The 15,874-nt window shown below is 36.8% G+C and overlaps 1 protein-coding gene across 1 annotated transcript in view; it reads left to right on the top strand.

Annotated features, from left to right (window-relative positions):
• The first annotated feature begins 4,883 nt into the window (after positions 1-4,883).
• The window catches only part of c6h8orf34 (chromosome 6 C8orf34 homolog), a 152,571-nt gene continuing 141,580 nt past the window's right edge, over positions 4,884-15,874 (top strand). The window contains exon 1 of the mRNA XM_088918907.1: positions 4,884-5,201. Coding sequence (XP_088775033.1) covers positions 5,133-5,201 — 69 coding nt within the window. The 5' untranslated portion in view covers positions 4,884-5,132. The remainder of the gene's footprint in view (positions 5,202-15,874) is intronic.

Here is a 15,874-nt window from a genome sequence, read left to right as displayed (position 1 = left end):
AGAATTGTTTTATACAAGATTTGTATGAGAAGCATTATTACAGAATTATCATGGGTAACAAAGCTAACAATTCTATGGGTGCGTGAAGTCATTCAACATTTGCATATCTTGATTTGCAATGTGGGATAATATGGATACAGTTTTTCAGGTGGCACATTCTGAAGAATTAACTGTTCATTCACCATTTTATAGAGATGAACTGACAAATATTTTCATTGTCTCACCTTTCATAGTAATGATGGCTCTTTACAGGAATCCCAATGTTTTAGAATGGTTAATAGTGTAAGACGTAAGGTGTTATTTCCTTCAAATGGAACTTTTCCTCCTCAGGGACTGAGCTTTTGCATATTGTAGAATATGGTGTAAATAGTAGGGTATATTGTCAGTTACACTCATTTCTGCTTTGCACTGAAAAAGGGCATTGAAATAAAATTGGAACAGGGTCTAATAAATGCCAGAGTATTCAATCTGTGACACTTGCATTAATAGTGGCCTTTATGAAGTTTTAACTCATATTCCCATAGTATTTTCACACTATCACTGTTATTTTGCCTGACTTTTGCTATAGTTTTATATGATTTTAATGCATTTTCTAAGTGTTTAACTACACAGGAGCACGGGCAGATTCTGGTCTACTAAAGTAAACATTTCTCAGAAACATCTACTGTGGTATATCACGGTTTCCTTTTGCGTTAGTAACAGTAACAGTACTTAATCACTGTGAACATGTTACAGAACTCTAACCCTCATAAGATCGAATGTGATTGGCCGATCACTAAGTCTTGCCCATGCTCTGTGTTTGTCTGAGACCTTAGAAATCGTAGATGGACTGAATATTAAGCAAGTGTGAGCAAAACACACCACAAGTTTAATTTTAAAAGAAAAGATACGAACCCAGATCGAGCTCCCAAATAAATTTAAGTTTTAACGTTTTCATATATAGCATTTTTCTGGACACTCCACTCAAAGCGTTTTACAGGTAACGGGGACTCCCCTCTACCACCACCAAAGTGCAGCCCCACCTGGATGATGTGATGGCAGCCATAGTGCTCCAGTACACTCGCCACACACCAGCTATCAGTGAGGAGGAGAACAGAGTTAAGAAGTCAATTCATAGATGGGGATTATTAGGAAGCTATGATTGGTAAGGGCCAATGGGAAATTTGGCCAGAATGTCGGGCCAAATTTACACCCCTACTCTTTTCGGGAAATGCCCTGGGATTTTTAATGACCACAGAGAGTCAGGACCTCGGTTTTATGTCTCAGCAGAAGGACAGTGCCTTTTTACAGTATAGTGTCCCCACATTAGGACCCACACTGACTGCAGGGTGAGTGCCCCCTGCTGGCCCCACTAACACCTCTTCCAGCAGCAGCCTTAGTTTTTCCCATAAGGTCTCCCATTCAGGTATTGACGAGGCTCAACCCTGCTGAGCTTCAGTGTGTTGCCAGTTGTGAGTTGCAGGGTGATATGGCTGCTGGCTGGTTATTTTTAAATATTACTTTTTAATCCCATTGACAAAATACAAAAATAAAATTTGTTATTGATTCAATCATTATCCTGACTATTACATGCATAAAAAGAAATGATGTGGGAAGAGACCAACATTTCACAGTTGATAACACAGAAGCATAACCCCTAACTTGTTTCCTTTGGCTTTTTTATGCCTCCCTCCTTTGTTGTCAGTAAGTAACACCAGAATAGGAAAAACACAAACAAGCTGGGCTCATTCTGAGAAGCACAGGAATTGCTGCTGAATGAAATAGTTTGTTTAGACAGGATTACAAAACCTTCCTTTAGAAGTGTTTAAGCAGGATAGCGAGAATACAGTAGACTGATACTCTTCTTCTATGGTAATGAGTCAATATATATTTACTAGTAGTGTCATCTAAGTGTACTGTATCCTAAGAGCCATTAGTATCCTCTTATCACTGCATAATTTACTTAGGCTAAGCTGGTCACTTTTCATTAAAGACTGAACTTCATTGATTCTTTTTTCATTCTTAATCAAGATGCGCTCCTTCAATTTCCTGCAACAAGCAAACAGTTTGTTGTGGAGTCCACGAAGTCCACACAGTGATTCACTGATACTACGCAAATATTACACATGATCCAATCAGACTCTGGACACCAAAGCAATGGATATGTGGATGTACATGCTAATGACAATGTTATAATACTGAATAAAGCTGAGTTTGTCCAGTTATATTTAATGCGATTTGACATGAATAAAAAAAGTAAAGTGAGAACATGTTGACAGAATGTGTTATTCAGGTTACACTCTAAAAATATACAGGTATTTATTTTTTATACATAGGCAAATATATATCATAATATACTGTACATATAAATATATTAATGTCATTACATAAACCATAACATATACGGAAACTCATACGGAACTTTTTTTTCAGTTACACAGGCAAGAGACAAACAATGGAGATCAGAGGGGGAAGAGGTTTAAACATACATCTGAGTATAATCGGCATAAAAATGAAAACTTAAATACCGTGTTTGCATCTAATAGGACCAAGAGGAGGCATATAAATAATAAAAAGCAATAGGCCCAAAACTGAACCTTGAGGCACACCATGATTGACTGGGGTCATGGGGAATTTATGAGGACCAAGGAAAACAAGATGCTGCCTGCCAATCAGATATATTGTAGGTGTAAGTAATTACTGTAAATACAGTCCTATAGATAGACAAGAATGTCTGAAAGTGTTAGAGCAACATTGAATGACATACTGTATCAAAAGCTGTGATAAGATCAAGGAGCATAGAAATACTTTTACTGTAGGCCCCTGTAGTCAGAGGCAACAAGAAAATCATTCACAACCCTCACAAGAGCAGTGTCAGTGCTATGGTTATTGAGAAAAATGGACTGCAATAGTCATACAGACAAATTACCTATTATCATGTGAGCCATATGAATAGGAATAGGGAATAGGGATATACAGTAAATGATAAATTAGAAATTGGTCAGTAGTTCATTATATCACAATCAAAGCCAATCCAAGGTACTTTAATATTCAAATAATTGATGCGGTCCTTAGAAGCGTAGGGACAACACCCAGAGAAATTTTAAAAAAGTACATGTATTCACAACAGAAAATTATTTATGCTATTGTACAACCATCATCATAGTCTGATGGCCGTCTCTGATCATGTAAGTGTAAGCAATTGCCAGGAATTCCTTTTCACTGCCACCAACAACCTTGTTTGATATACTGGGGGTAGAAGACTACATCTTTCTCTGCCACACTAGGATAAAACCTCCCTCTTGTATCCAAGGACAAATCTTACATACACTGTAGTAAAAACTACTTCTAAGAAGAACATATGCATTTTCTTTGAAAAAGAACAAAACTATCAAAGAAGACTTTTGTTGGCTTTTTACTGCACAGTTTTCTCATCACAATTTCTTCCTTTTGTGTTGCAAAAGGAAGACATTTCTAAACTAAATGTTATAGTTATATGTCTTTAACAGCTAATAACTTACATGTTTAAATCAATTAAAGCATTGCCATTAGTTCAATTACAAAACTGAGAGTAGAAAAGGAATGAAACCATGTGGAGTCTTAAGGACCTGCATTGGGAACACCACATCTAAGATTTATACTACATACAGTAAATATTGGAATGTGCACATATATTTGTGTTCACTGCATCCTTACTTTCTCCAAAAATAATTGATTCTGCCAAGGGCGCCATGTATCTCTTCAACAGGATTAAAGAATATTCCATCAGCTTGTCTGTTTTGAAACCTGATGTTCTTTCTCATTTAGTCTTTACCTGTGTTAAGGGTCACATAAAAAATTCAGAGATGTTTAGGACACAATGTAGAAGCTGAAACATTGTAGACATTGTGTAACAGAATGTTTAGATTGTGTGAATTTGCAATTGCTAAAAAGAGGGCTTATTTCTGTAGTGTAGTGGCAACAAAATCATGTTTTATTTTTTAAAATGTTAATAAATGTTTTGATACATCATTATATTATTGCTGGATTTTGTCTTGTATTTGGGTAACATACTGTATACAGGTGCTCATTCAAAATTTTATATTAAGCACATTCAGGTCCAATAACATTAGCACCTGGCAGCTGGCAGTAGACTTACAAATACTTTTCACATTTCCAAAGTGGGATGTTTGTTTAAAAACATTTAAGCAGTTCTACCGTTAGCAGTTCTGAATGTCTGCTGAAAAGGTTGCTGAGCTGCATCATCATAATTTTTGTCCTGTAGAAAAAAGGACTGCGGCAGATATTTTTTCCGTGCGATAAGAAATGTTGCTTTGTAAACAATTTGAGCTAGCTCGTGACTAACACTCAGCTTGTTTCGAGGTTCAATAAGGGCACATTCTTATGTAGAAAAAACGCCACTGACAAAGAATTCAGCAAGACTGAACCTCGTTTGTCAGCAGAAAAAGGAATTTGCTTGCTAACTACTGTACCCGAGAACACACAAACGCATTTTTTTATCAATACCTACAATATGATGTTTTAAACACACTATTTTCTCCCGCTTTTGAAATTAACTGTATTTTTGTGATTAAAAGCCAAACAGCAGCAGCTACTACCAAATGGATTCCGATGGAGAAAATGATTATTTAATAATGTTAGAAGTACACAGCTAATCAAACTTGTGAGAGCTCTTATCATGCACAGTTTGAATAACCGAATCACTATAGTTACAAAGTGGCTTTATTAGTAAACGAGGAAAAGAGGAGGAGTTCATTTTCCCTGTTGCTGTCTCTACTAACGGCCAACAAGCGGGAGATTTCTACTCACTGTCGAATAACCATCTTTACCATTGGCTTCAAGAGCGTAGCCGTCGCTAGGGAGTAACGTTTCAATAGCAAAGACAGAAATGCCCGTGGTACAGTAACCAAGAGCAGCACTCACTGCGCTCCACTTTATACAATGTGTACTTCACTTAAACAAACTCGAAGCTCCTGACACCTCCGTTTTCGATGTTTCGAGCCTTCCTGGTTACGCCTTATTTTTAAGACTGAATTCTACTGGCCTGTCTGTTTTTAAAACCCTAAAGACGCATGTATAAAATTACATTCGGCTGATTTCTTTTTGGCAAAGTGTAGTTAAACAGCAATAACAAGATATCCTACTTTTCCTGTATGGCGTCTCATCAGCAATCAAGAATTCAAGCTTATCTGGAAAAGAATAAAATTGGACCTCTCTTCGAGGTAAGACTTTTACAGAAACCTCAGTATGTAAGCGTTAACTACAGTATGTGCTGTGATTCGTCAGTATTCCCTATATTGCAAATCGGAATGGTTTCCTGAATGAAAATGTCCCGTTTTGTACTGTACTGTATATCCAACAAGTACAGTACATAGTGTTAATGTACATTATTGTGATTACTTGATCCAAGTAATTTGGTTAAAGCTAATGATTAATATACTAGTTTGTTTTGTTTGGTTTACTGAGGTACAGTAGGGTATGGTATATTTTAGATACCGTACTCTTTTCACCTAGTGACATTCTAAAGGTTGTCGCTGTTTGCTAAAGAAACCCATGCATTTCATGCGCCTGCGGTGGTTTGAATAGCATTGTAAATGCAATTATCAAAGAATCTACGGTGAAAAGCTCTTCTTGACTGTAACAGTGCAATTTGATCCCTTAAGTATTTAAGTATGAAAATCATAAAGGTGTTTTTTTTTTAGCGACAGCTCTGTTAGCCTTTATGCTGCGGTTTGTAAGAGTGACAAACGACAAACCAGCTCAGAAAAGGTTCGCGTTAATGAAATTTACATTTACCGTAGGCTATTCTCAAGGGGGTAATTTTAACCGATTATACCAAAACGAAGCGCATTGTGTATTACGGAATAAAGAGATTGATGCAGATGAATTGAAAGTCGCACACATATTTGTATGACGAGAAAATCTGTTTTTTAAATTAAATAATGTATAAATAAGTTAAAATAATGTGACCAGAACCTTGAGTAGTACAAACATGCTTTCGTTTATACCATGGTGTAATGCGTTATATTAACTTCCGAGTCTTCCTCAGCACGGATTACCTTAACTTTTCAACACAACGCGATACTTTAATATCATTCTTTCAGGTGCGTCTTCGTTGTAAATGATTGTCTGCTCTATTTTTAAAGTGTCCAGGAAAGCCTCAACTGTGAGTTTACGGATACTTGGGTGGACTTCGTGCTGTAGGTTAACCTCTAAAGCAAATTGTTTATTACAGCATATTATTGTTTATTCCGCGCACACGAGTTATTTTTTACAAATTGGAGAAAGCGATAAAAAGGCACTTTTATCCCAACAAGCTGCTTAAGGATGAACAGGCTTTCCCCTCCTGATATTCTTGGACTGAAAAGCCCTTTGCTACAGATACCCCAGCCCCTGTGCCATGACATTATAAAATGCAAAGCAGTTTCAGTCATAAGTGGTGCAAAAAGGAATTATACAGTAACTGATAGGCATATATCTCTTAAAATTCGGACAGATCATGAAATTATTTTTGATCATAGTGGGCTTGAAATGACATTTTGTCCTGATGTTTTCTGCACCATGTGGTCTTGGGTTTAGGTCTTACAATCCTGGATGGATTTTGATTTAGAGCAGGTCTTTCCTATTCCTGGTGTTGGGGAAACTGTGTGCCTTCTGGTTTGCATGCTAGTTGAACTCAAGTTGCCAGTGTTAATTGATGCCGTCTTGCTTGTTGAGCTGTTCCTGCACTCATTAATTGGTTTCAAACATACTCAGATTCTAGCATAGATTTCTACATCTTTATCATAAAGAATTTTAAGCAGTCTGTCCTTAACTTGCTTTTAAGAGTTTGCTCCTTTAATATTGCCCAAACAGATGATCAATTTACGATGAAAAGACACAGGCGAGAATGACAATGCACAGTATCATACCAACAACAATTAGTTTTTTTCTTCTCTAGAGGCCCAGGTGGTTATCTTCCAGGTAGTACACCTGAATTAAGGAAGTTCTCAATGTCAGAAAGACACCTCAATCAATGTTGTAGGAGCTGAAAGCAAAAAACAATACACCTATATTTCACTTAATACACAATTTTTACAGATGTTAAAGAGGAACAGCAGTCCCAATTTCTCAGACAGTTATAAAATCTCTGGAACAAAATAAATTGACGTACATTTTGTGAAAGTACTGAAAGTCTCCATGTGTTTGCAAACCCCTGGTTTCTCCATGGGCGAGATCAAGAGTTTGGATGACTTGTGACATGAACCAGCCCTTCACTAGTCACCATAATGATTAATGTAATGTGTACTGTCATGTGCTAAACAAATAAATACAGTTTGTGCAGCAGATATTTCACTGCAGAAATGTTCCAACATACTCTGCATGCAGAGTTAACAAATAAGTAGTATTTTTCAGTAAAACCGTCTGCAAGTCGAGAGCAATATTTCTATTGGATTAAAAGAGATGAATTCACAAGCCCGCTTCTTTACAATGCAACAGAGCAGCATCATGTCACCGGATGTTTTGTTGCCTTGTAGAATATGGTGCTGTGCATACCTGGAAATGTTGTCTATTTTGTGATGTAAATTGGAGGTTTTACAAGTTACTGTGTATAGTTTACTTTTATAATGGTTTGAAATGTACTCAACAATGCTGATTCTTTCTAACCCTGAAATATAAAACTAGCATTGCAGTCCCCCTTTAAGAACTCCGCTTGTTACCACAGGCAAAGGGATCAAAAGCCATAGGACAAGGGGTCCCCCAGGACTGTGTTTTGTGGCCACTGAATCTGCGCCTATTAAAGGAAAACTTTGGCAAACAGAAATACAGGTACACCTTTCTGTACAGACTGGTTACGCAAAGTGAACAGTATGCATTAGACGGTTTCCTCCACAAGCTATTAGAAGAGCTTAGAGTTCAAGTGGGACTTTATATTTACTGCAGGGTTATTTATACAATCTCCAACTTTCCTTACGTTCAGAATCAATCATGATTTTCTTGCTTACTAAAGGTTTAGAAGTGCTCTGTGTTTTATTTTATAGAATTAATCAAATCCAGAAATAATTGTAATGGTGCTGTAAGCCTGTGTGTCTAGACCAGTGATTCTGACGCCTTGCCCCAGAGTACTGTACCTCCCTGCTGGCTGGTTTTTGTTCCAGCTGGGCCCTTAATCATCGGTGCCATATGATGTTTGTAACTTGCTTAGCTGGCTTGTTTAGACTACTGTACTTGTGCACTCGGGTCTCGATTTCAAAATATCCTAGCTAGAGTAATTACAGAACACAAAACTTATGTACACAGAAACTTTACGTACTCTTTCTTTAATTTGCCAATTCATCATTGCCCCTTATTTCTGACTAATAATTCCTTAACCCATTACTGATTTATGATAAACGTGTGGGAATAATAATGTACAGTATGCAGTGCTCCCACAGTGAATGGATACTTTTTTTTGCTGCTGATGTCCAACTGTTCACATTTCCTTTAACATGGGAGCAGTTGTGAATTTTAATTGTAGGTGCCAGATTCAAATGTCATTTATGTCATTCACAAATCTGTAAAAAAAAAAGGCATCAAACAGTAAAATTGAAATCAAATAGCCTGTGTTTAAGAACTAGACTGGATCAAAAACCAGAGAACACAGCTCTCCTCCAGGAACAGGATTGAAAACCCCCTGATCTTGACAGCCCTTGAGTTGATTTAGTGTGATCATAAAAAATGCTGCAATTAAACTGCTGTTTGTTTTTATGTGATTAAAATTGGGAGTTAAGTAAACGGTGCCTAAACTGATTGTGTTTTATATGAGTTTTGTGGATTTAAGAAGTAAAAAATGCAATGTCAAATGTTTCAGCCTACTGTGTTGAAAAGGCTTCAGTATTTACTGAACTTCTGTGTTTTTAGTTACTTAGCTTCCCAAATCCCAAATTCTGAGGGCTTCTTTTAAGCTGTTTTTGGGAAGTACTAGTGCATATCACCTGTGAGCACGTGGCTTTCATTGTATGAAAAATCACTTATAATCAGTTATAAAGCTGGACAGACAGCTCTTTTTGCTTTCTTTATATTTACAGCACCAAATGGTTTTGTAAAGATATGCATATTTGTCATGGACAAATTTCATAATTAGGATTGATGTGTTCTGTAGGCATTTTTGTTACACGGTTTTAGATTTTAGACCTTTTCAGTTCATTACAATACATTATTTAAGTAATTATTAAAGACTTTAGTTACAAGCAAGATTGATACATTTTCATTGTTCTTAAAAAAGTATGTGCCATCATACTTCTGCAGAACTGTAGGATAAAGACCACAGGAAATTCTGATTTCCTCCATTATGGAAACCGTAGACTAAAGACTTTCTTTCCTAACTTGGTGATGCATCTTTAGAACTGGGAAATAGATTCTTGTTCATTTTTAGGCATTCAGCTTATATACTGTAGGAAGTGAGATAGGAAGGGAGGGTCATATACACAGTAAAAATGTGTATAATGTCAAACCGTTGTGTATAAACAATACATTTTTTGTACTTCGCGTAGTTACGGGTCAACACCATAAAGTGAAAAGTTTGCCTTTTATACGGTGGAAAAAATTACAAAAGCAAAGACTTGCCACATTGTCAAAAGTCATGCTTCCAACTTGTAAAACAGTGAAGAATGATTTCTCATTGATGATTTCACCTAACCACCTATGAGATATTACCTAACAAAGGTCTTCGATACTTCTCCCAAAAAATGCTACTGTAATATGTGAATATAGCTGTAAGTTAGTGAGATTTGACCATTAGAGATTTAGGGTGGGATGATTATCAAAGTGGTCTGTAAAATGTAAATGATGAGACTGGCTATTGATGCACATATTCTACAGACTCTCTACAGTACCTACACAATACCCAAAGGAAAAACAATATTTGTGACACTTTTTCAATTTGATGTCTTTCAATAAATAAGAAAATGGCAAGCAAAGAGAACAAGAAGAAGAAAAAGGGAAAAGTGCTTAGTATCCCTGAAGTTCTGGAGAGATTTTTGGAGTGAGTCTGATCTGGAATTTAAATATGCACACTCAACACTGGATAGTACACATTCTGTTTCTGAAACTGCTGTTGCTGATGGACTGGACCCAATGTTGGATTTGTAAGTATAATAATATAATTAGCCTAAAATCTACACTAACAATGGCATTATTAATTGTACTGAATCTATTGTTAAGATTATGCATTATTTTTCAATATGTGCTTGTGACTAAATTCTCCTTTTTGAGTCTTGTGGTCTACGTATACTGTAAATAATTTAGCAAATACTACCATCTGTGATGTTGAAATAACGTTTTTATATTTCCATAATTTTTTTCCATGACACAGACTTTTCCAAGGTTTTGGATTTTTTCACAGGCTAGAGTGTGTCTTTGTTACCCGGCATTAAAGATAACGGACCTGGATTATTCCTGCCAGACTTGGAAGAACACTTTTGTCTGCAGAGCCACTGTGTGCAGCTCAATGAATATACTGTACAAATGGAAGTGTTCTCCTAAGTTTGTCACCTCCCAGTAAAGGGAGGAGCAAAGAAAGTGAGGTGCTTTCATTCTGCCAGCCAGGTTGTCTAGAGTGTTACTGCCTGTTGCCGAGTCTCATTCCTACTCTTTTTTCTAAATTGATTTTTGTTTTCACTGAGGACATTGAAGAAACCCCCAGTCCCTCAGGCAGTCAGAGTCCTGATGTTTCTCTGTTGAAAAGAGGCGAACAGTTCTCCATATAGCACCCCATACCTACCTGCACGACCTGCAGCACTCAGGAGAGAAAGCACAAAGGGGGTGAAGGTTGACCCTTGTGAGAAAGCCGCTGCTGGGCACAAATATGGTGCTTTATTGTGCCTCAAGGGCAAAGTTCGCAACAAAACCCCCTGCAAGTGCGAGGCCTGCGATGTGCCGTCATGCCTGATTGTGGACAGGAAGTGCTTCGGGAAGTGGCACAGATGGGGGCAAAATGAAGACTTTTCGGTGCATTTCTGGCAAAATGCAAAACTTCTTTCCAGGACCATATAAAGTATGAGTTCACCGTTTTCTGCTTTTAGTTTGTTCATTGTTCTGAATTGATTGGATGTACTGTAAGTAGTTTGTGGTTTGTTTTGTATGTGTCATGTTTTTTGTTTCAATTGACATATTTGGGTCAGTAAACACTACTTAGATAAAAAGCCCCATTATTTTTCTTTTTGACATTGTAATGCTTTTTTGACATTGCCATGCTTTTTAAGCACGTCAGGGATAAAACTGCAGCTAGCTATGAAATTAGGCTATTTGAATACTTCTCATGGATACATTTTGGACACCTCAAACCTCTTCATAAAGACACCTTTGAAATATTGGCCTACAAAGTAAAATAAGTGGTTTGGAAACTGTGATGCAACTGTGATACAATGTATAGTATCTATGAGAAGGTGACATCCCTAAATATTCTGAGTCTTTTCATGTGCTCGTTTTTAGAAAATTTGACTCTTAAAGGCAGAAAACGAAGAATGTTTTGTTGTTTCTTTTTTCTGTTTTTCTTTTGGATATGTTCAGAATAAGAAACAAAAAAAATCTGATGTTTCAGACTTGAAACCCAAGAGGTTAGCTTCAGTTTAATCCCTGAACCAGGCTTCTATGGTCTATACTTCCCGAGATATTGCAAGATATCGGCATGTACAGTATGTTTTTTTTAAGTTAAGAAGCACTATCATCATGTATTAAAAGATTATTTAACGATTCCTGATTTTCCAGTTCATTTCAAACATCTAGCTGTAAATGAACTGAAAAACAAAACCTGTATATTAAACAGCTAAAAGCAAAGCTGTGCCTGTGATACTGTGGACAGTGGAAGCCTCATATGCTGCTTCACAAAAGCTCCATTCTGAAGGAACTAATAGAAGAAGACTGTTAAATACACATTTATCACATGGGCACACTGAGCTTTTGTCTTCCTAAAAATGCCATGAATCATTTTATTAACAAAAGAGAGTAGTTTTTACAAGCACACAAAATCTGAGTCTGTGTGTCAAGAAATGTCTTAAACATATACTTATTGTATATAATGTATAAGTCACACACTTTACTGGATTCAGCCTGGAACAGAAGTGATCTGCAAATATAAAGCAATTTCAGCTAATAATGTACAAGAGAACAGGTTTACAGTACCTTTATAGCTATCTTTTTCTAATATTTAAATGCTTCACTAGAGTCTGCCTGCATGGGATTTTCACCATGCAATTTAAATGGTTGACCATTTACCTAGGTATTATGTGTCTTTATGCTAAAATTTCTTCAAAATACAAAATACAAATACCTGGTGGTGTGATGAAGAGATGCTCAAACGTCAAAGCACATTAATTTCCCACCCTGTCTTTTTGGGTGCAGAACATAAAATTGTACATGAATATGACGATGTCGAAACTCAACTTAAGGGACATGAATTGTTTCACATCATATTAGAAAATCTGTGCACCTTATACTACAATAGGTATTTATCTTTTTTAATGATAGACCTGGGGATTTAGTGAGGCAGCACATGGTAATTAAAAAATGCAGATTCTGAGTATTCTAAGCATTTGTAGAAAGGTGTCTCTTCTTGAGCATCAGGGAAATGGTTGGTCTCTTTGCAAAGGTAAAACGGATGCTTCCCCACATGAGATCTGAATTTACCATGAAAAACCAGGAAACATCGTGGGTGTGTAATTACACAGAAAGTTGGTCAGTGTAAGTAGAGGTTTGGAAAATGTTCATGGTGTAGGGTGGGACTATTGAAATAATGGCACTTACACATTTTTCTTCAGTTGATTAATTGAAGTGCTGTTTGTCCTTGTATGCTACAATGTCCTGGAATGATCATGTGTTCAGTAGTTCTAGTGTGCAGTGTGCTCTTGTGGGCACAGGTTCTGGTACTTGCAATGTAGTACAATGGAAGTAGATGGTAAGAATCATGCTGAAGTAATGACAACAGTTTGGAAACATTCTTTACAATTCTTCCTTTACTTCTGAGTTTTCCCACTATAAAAAGTGAAAGGGGTTTCTTTTTACCTTGGGTGGCCGTTTGCTACTATATTTAAGGAAATCTGCAATAAATCTGCAAGAAAAACAATAAGAAGAGTCTTATTTTTATTTGAAAAGAGACAGAAGCAAATTTGAAGCCAGACTGGCACATCCTCTAAAGAAATACCTTCTGTATGAAGAGCTTCATGACCAGAAAAATCTTTCCTCTGGGACGCCTGGACCATTTAGAAAAACAACACTTAGCTTTTACTGTATTCTTGTGGTTTACATTTATAAACAGATATTTATAAACACACTGTGTTTGTGTGTTACTTAATATATTAAATTCCAAGTTGAAGTTTTGTGTGCTCTCCAGGGTAAGAAGGGCTTGCATGTTATTGAATGTTCAATAATTCAAGCTCACACTGTGTGCAAAGAAACTGAATGAGGATATTGATATTTACACAGAAATAATCAGTGAAATCAGCCCAAGTGTAGAACGTAAACCCAACATGATGGCCTCCCCTGAAGCCTGTATTGAAGGAGCTGTTCACAGTGAGAGATTTTATAGAGCAATCAATGATTGTATTCCTGCCCAGACTTACTGCTGTTTCTTGGGAAGGATTGGGAACGCGACGACAGAGAAAATCCAGTTTGATCCGAAACACTTTAATATTGTTATTGCTATACATTGTTGCACAGTAGTCATTTATACTGTAGATTGAATATGTTAATACTTCAAGTTTTAACGTTATAATTAAAATCTCAGCGGCGCACACCGGTAAAAAATGAAGTTGGCAAGAACAAAAAAAAAATCATTGAAAAAAATGCAACCAAAAAAAAGACAAAAAGAAAGTGTGTTGCTGCTCCACGTTACCTCCAGGCAGGGCTTACTCTATTTAACGGGGTCCAGTCTGGAAAAAAAAGAACCACTAGCACAGCGGCGACCATGCTGAACTCAGCCTATTTAGCGGGGTCCAGTCTGGTGAGCAGGGCACGTATGGGGAAAAAACAAACAAGAACTTTGTGCGTTATGGGACAGACAAAAAAAGAAAAATAAAACCTTACGCGAGTGCAGTCCTCTCTGGGACAGTCAATGTAAACTCCTCCCCCAACCCAGGGGTGCTCCTGCTCATCTTGTCAGGAGGTGTCCAGTGCGCCTTTATAGGACCCGCCCAGCTGTGGCTCATTATCTAGAAGCCGGAAGAAGACTGCTGGGACCACAAAGGCGAGGCGTCGCCCTTCCTCCAGGCCCCGCCTCCACACTGGGCACGCCCCCCGCGTAATGCCACATAAAGGTTGTTTTGAAATAGCCAAACCTTAAACCTTACACGATTACCTTAAAATAGCCGATCCAGTGCAACAATAAATACCATCGATGTGTGCTGAATGAAACCCCTTTAACAAAATGTATGCTGCTACCTGGAATTTTCAAAAAGACAACAGATAATGATTTCTCCAATTACAAAAACTTAATAAAGTTAAATATTTATCACAATACTGATGCTCAATTTAAACTTGAAGTAACTTAAGTCTTACCTTTTAAATGCAAAGTTCTTTGAAAAAGTGTAATTTGCATTTTGCAACATTCTACTATAATGTACTACTGTACTCTACTATTGAATTTGTTTTGAATATTTTAGTGAATTCTACTCAATAGTAGCTTGCCTAAAAAAAAGAACAGTGTGTTTTAGCCTATCAGAATGTTCCTTAGTCAACAATGTTGGACTAAAGAGCACATTTCTCAGTTTTAGGTCAATTTACCTGTAATTTTGATTTCTCTGCATTTCCTTGAACTGTTTTTGTTAGAGGTGAGATTTAGTAACCTGGACATGTACATTTTCTTGCTACTCTTTTCCTTTAGAGAGGGTCCAGTTTATATGTTGGAGTTAGTATAGTGAAACCACTTATAATGATGAATTCTTTCTCATAGGAATAGTGTGAATTATTGTAGGGTTACGGACTGCTAGATAGGATAAGGTGCTTAACTTATAGTATCCCAAATATACAGTATTTGTACAGTACAAAAGAAGAGTACTGTACTGTATTGTCTAGTATTCAGTACTGTATGGAACATTATATTAATAATTAAAAGTACTTTTGATTTTAAGTATTGAACAGCATTTGCTTTCTTTAAACAACATTTTTACTTAGGAAACACTAATTGGACCCATTTTCTTTACGTACTGTATATTTATGTGCCATTTTAAAGACATTTTTGCAAGCCTATCAATCATTTATATCCTTATTTATATAAATTTGCAATAATGATATATCACAAAAAATGTGTATATTTTGGTGCACAGAATAATAAACAGCCTGTTTACTTACCCAAACTCTGATTGAGAGAGCTGTGGTTCTGAATAAGATGGTCCAAACTGTGACTGTGTGTCTCATGGAGAGCAAGCTGGGGTATGCGAAAAGACACATTCCTATTGGAAGAAATTGTATATGGCCAATAACCAATAAGGTGATTTTATCTTATTATGCTTGTACTGATAGTTGGAGGGTGGCAACAATATGTTAGGATAAAATCATCACCAACCAAGATGAACACTCTTCTTACATTGTGTGTAGCAGTACACTAAGCTGTTTTGCTAAGGACGTAATGTTGTACTGTAAGTGTGGGAAGATTGTACATTGTGTTACTCAAAAAGTCAGCGACCTTGAATGCAAAACAACGTACTGTATATTGCAGACCCACTGTACTTCTCTTTCATGCCTGTGGAAGGAATATGATTTTTACTTGTGAAAGGTTTTGGACTCTTGTGTTGCAGAGTGCATTCGTGCTTATGGGATACTTCATTCGTTGTACGATCTCTTTTAGATGTTTTCACACGTACTGTAAATGACAGGTTAAGAGTATTATTGAATTAGGTGATTTAACATTCTGATAGGCTAAAACACACTGCTCTTTTTATGG

Source organism: Atractosteus spatula, chromosome 6 (genome assembly GCF_055471065.1).
Source record: "Atractosteus spatula isolate fAtrSpa1 chromosome 6, fAtrSpa1.hap1, whole genome shotgun sequence".
Lineage (NCBI taxonomy): Eukaryota > Metazoa > Chordata > Actinopteri > Semionotiformes > Lepisosteidae > Atractosteus > Atractosteus spatula.
The sequence above is the reverse complement of the archived record's forward strand: the minus strand, read 5'-3'. Positions and strand labels throughout refer to the sequence as shown.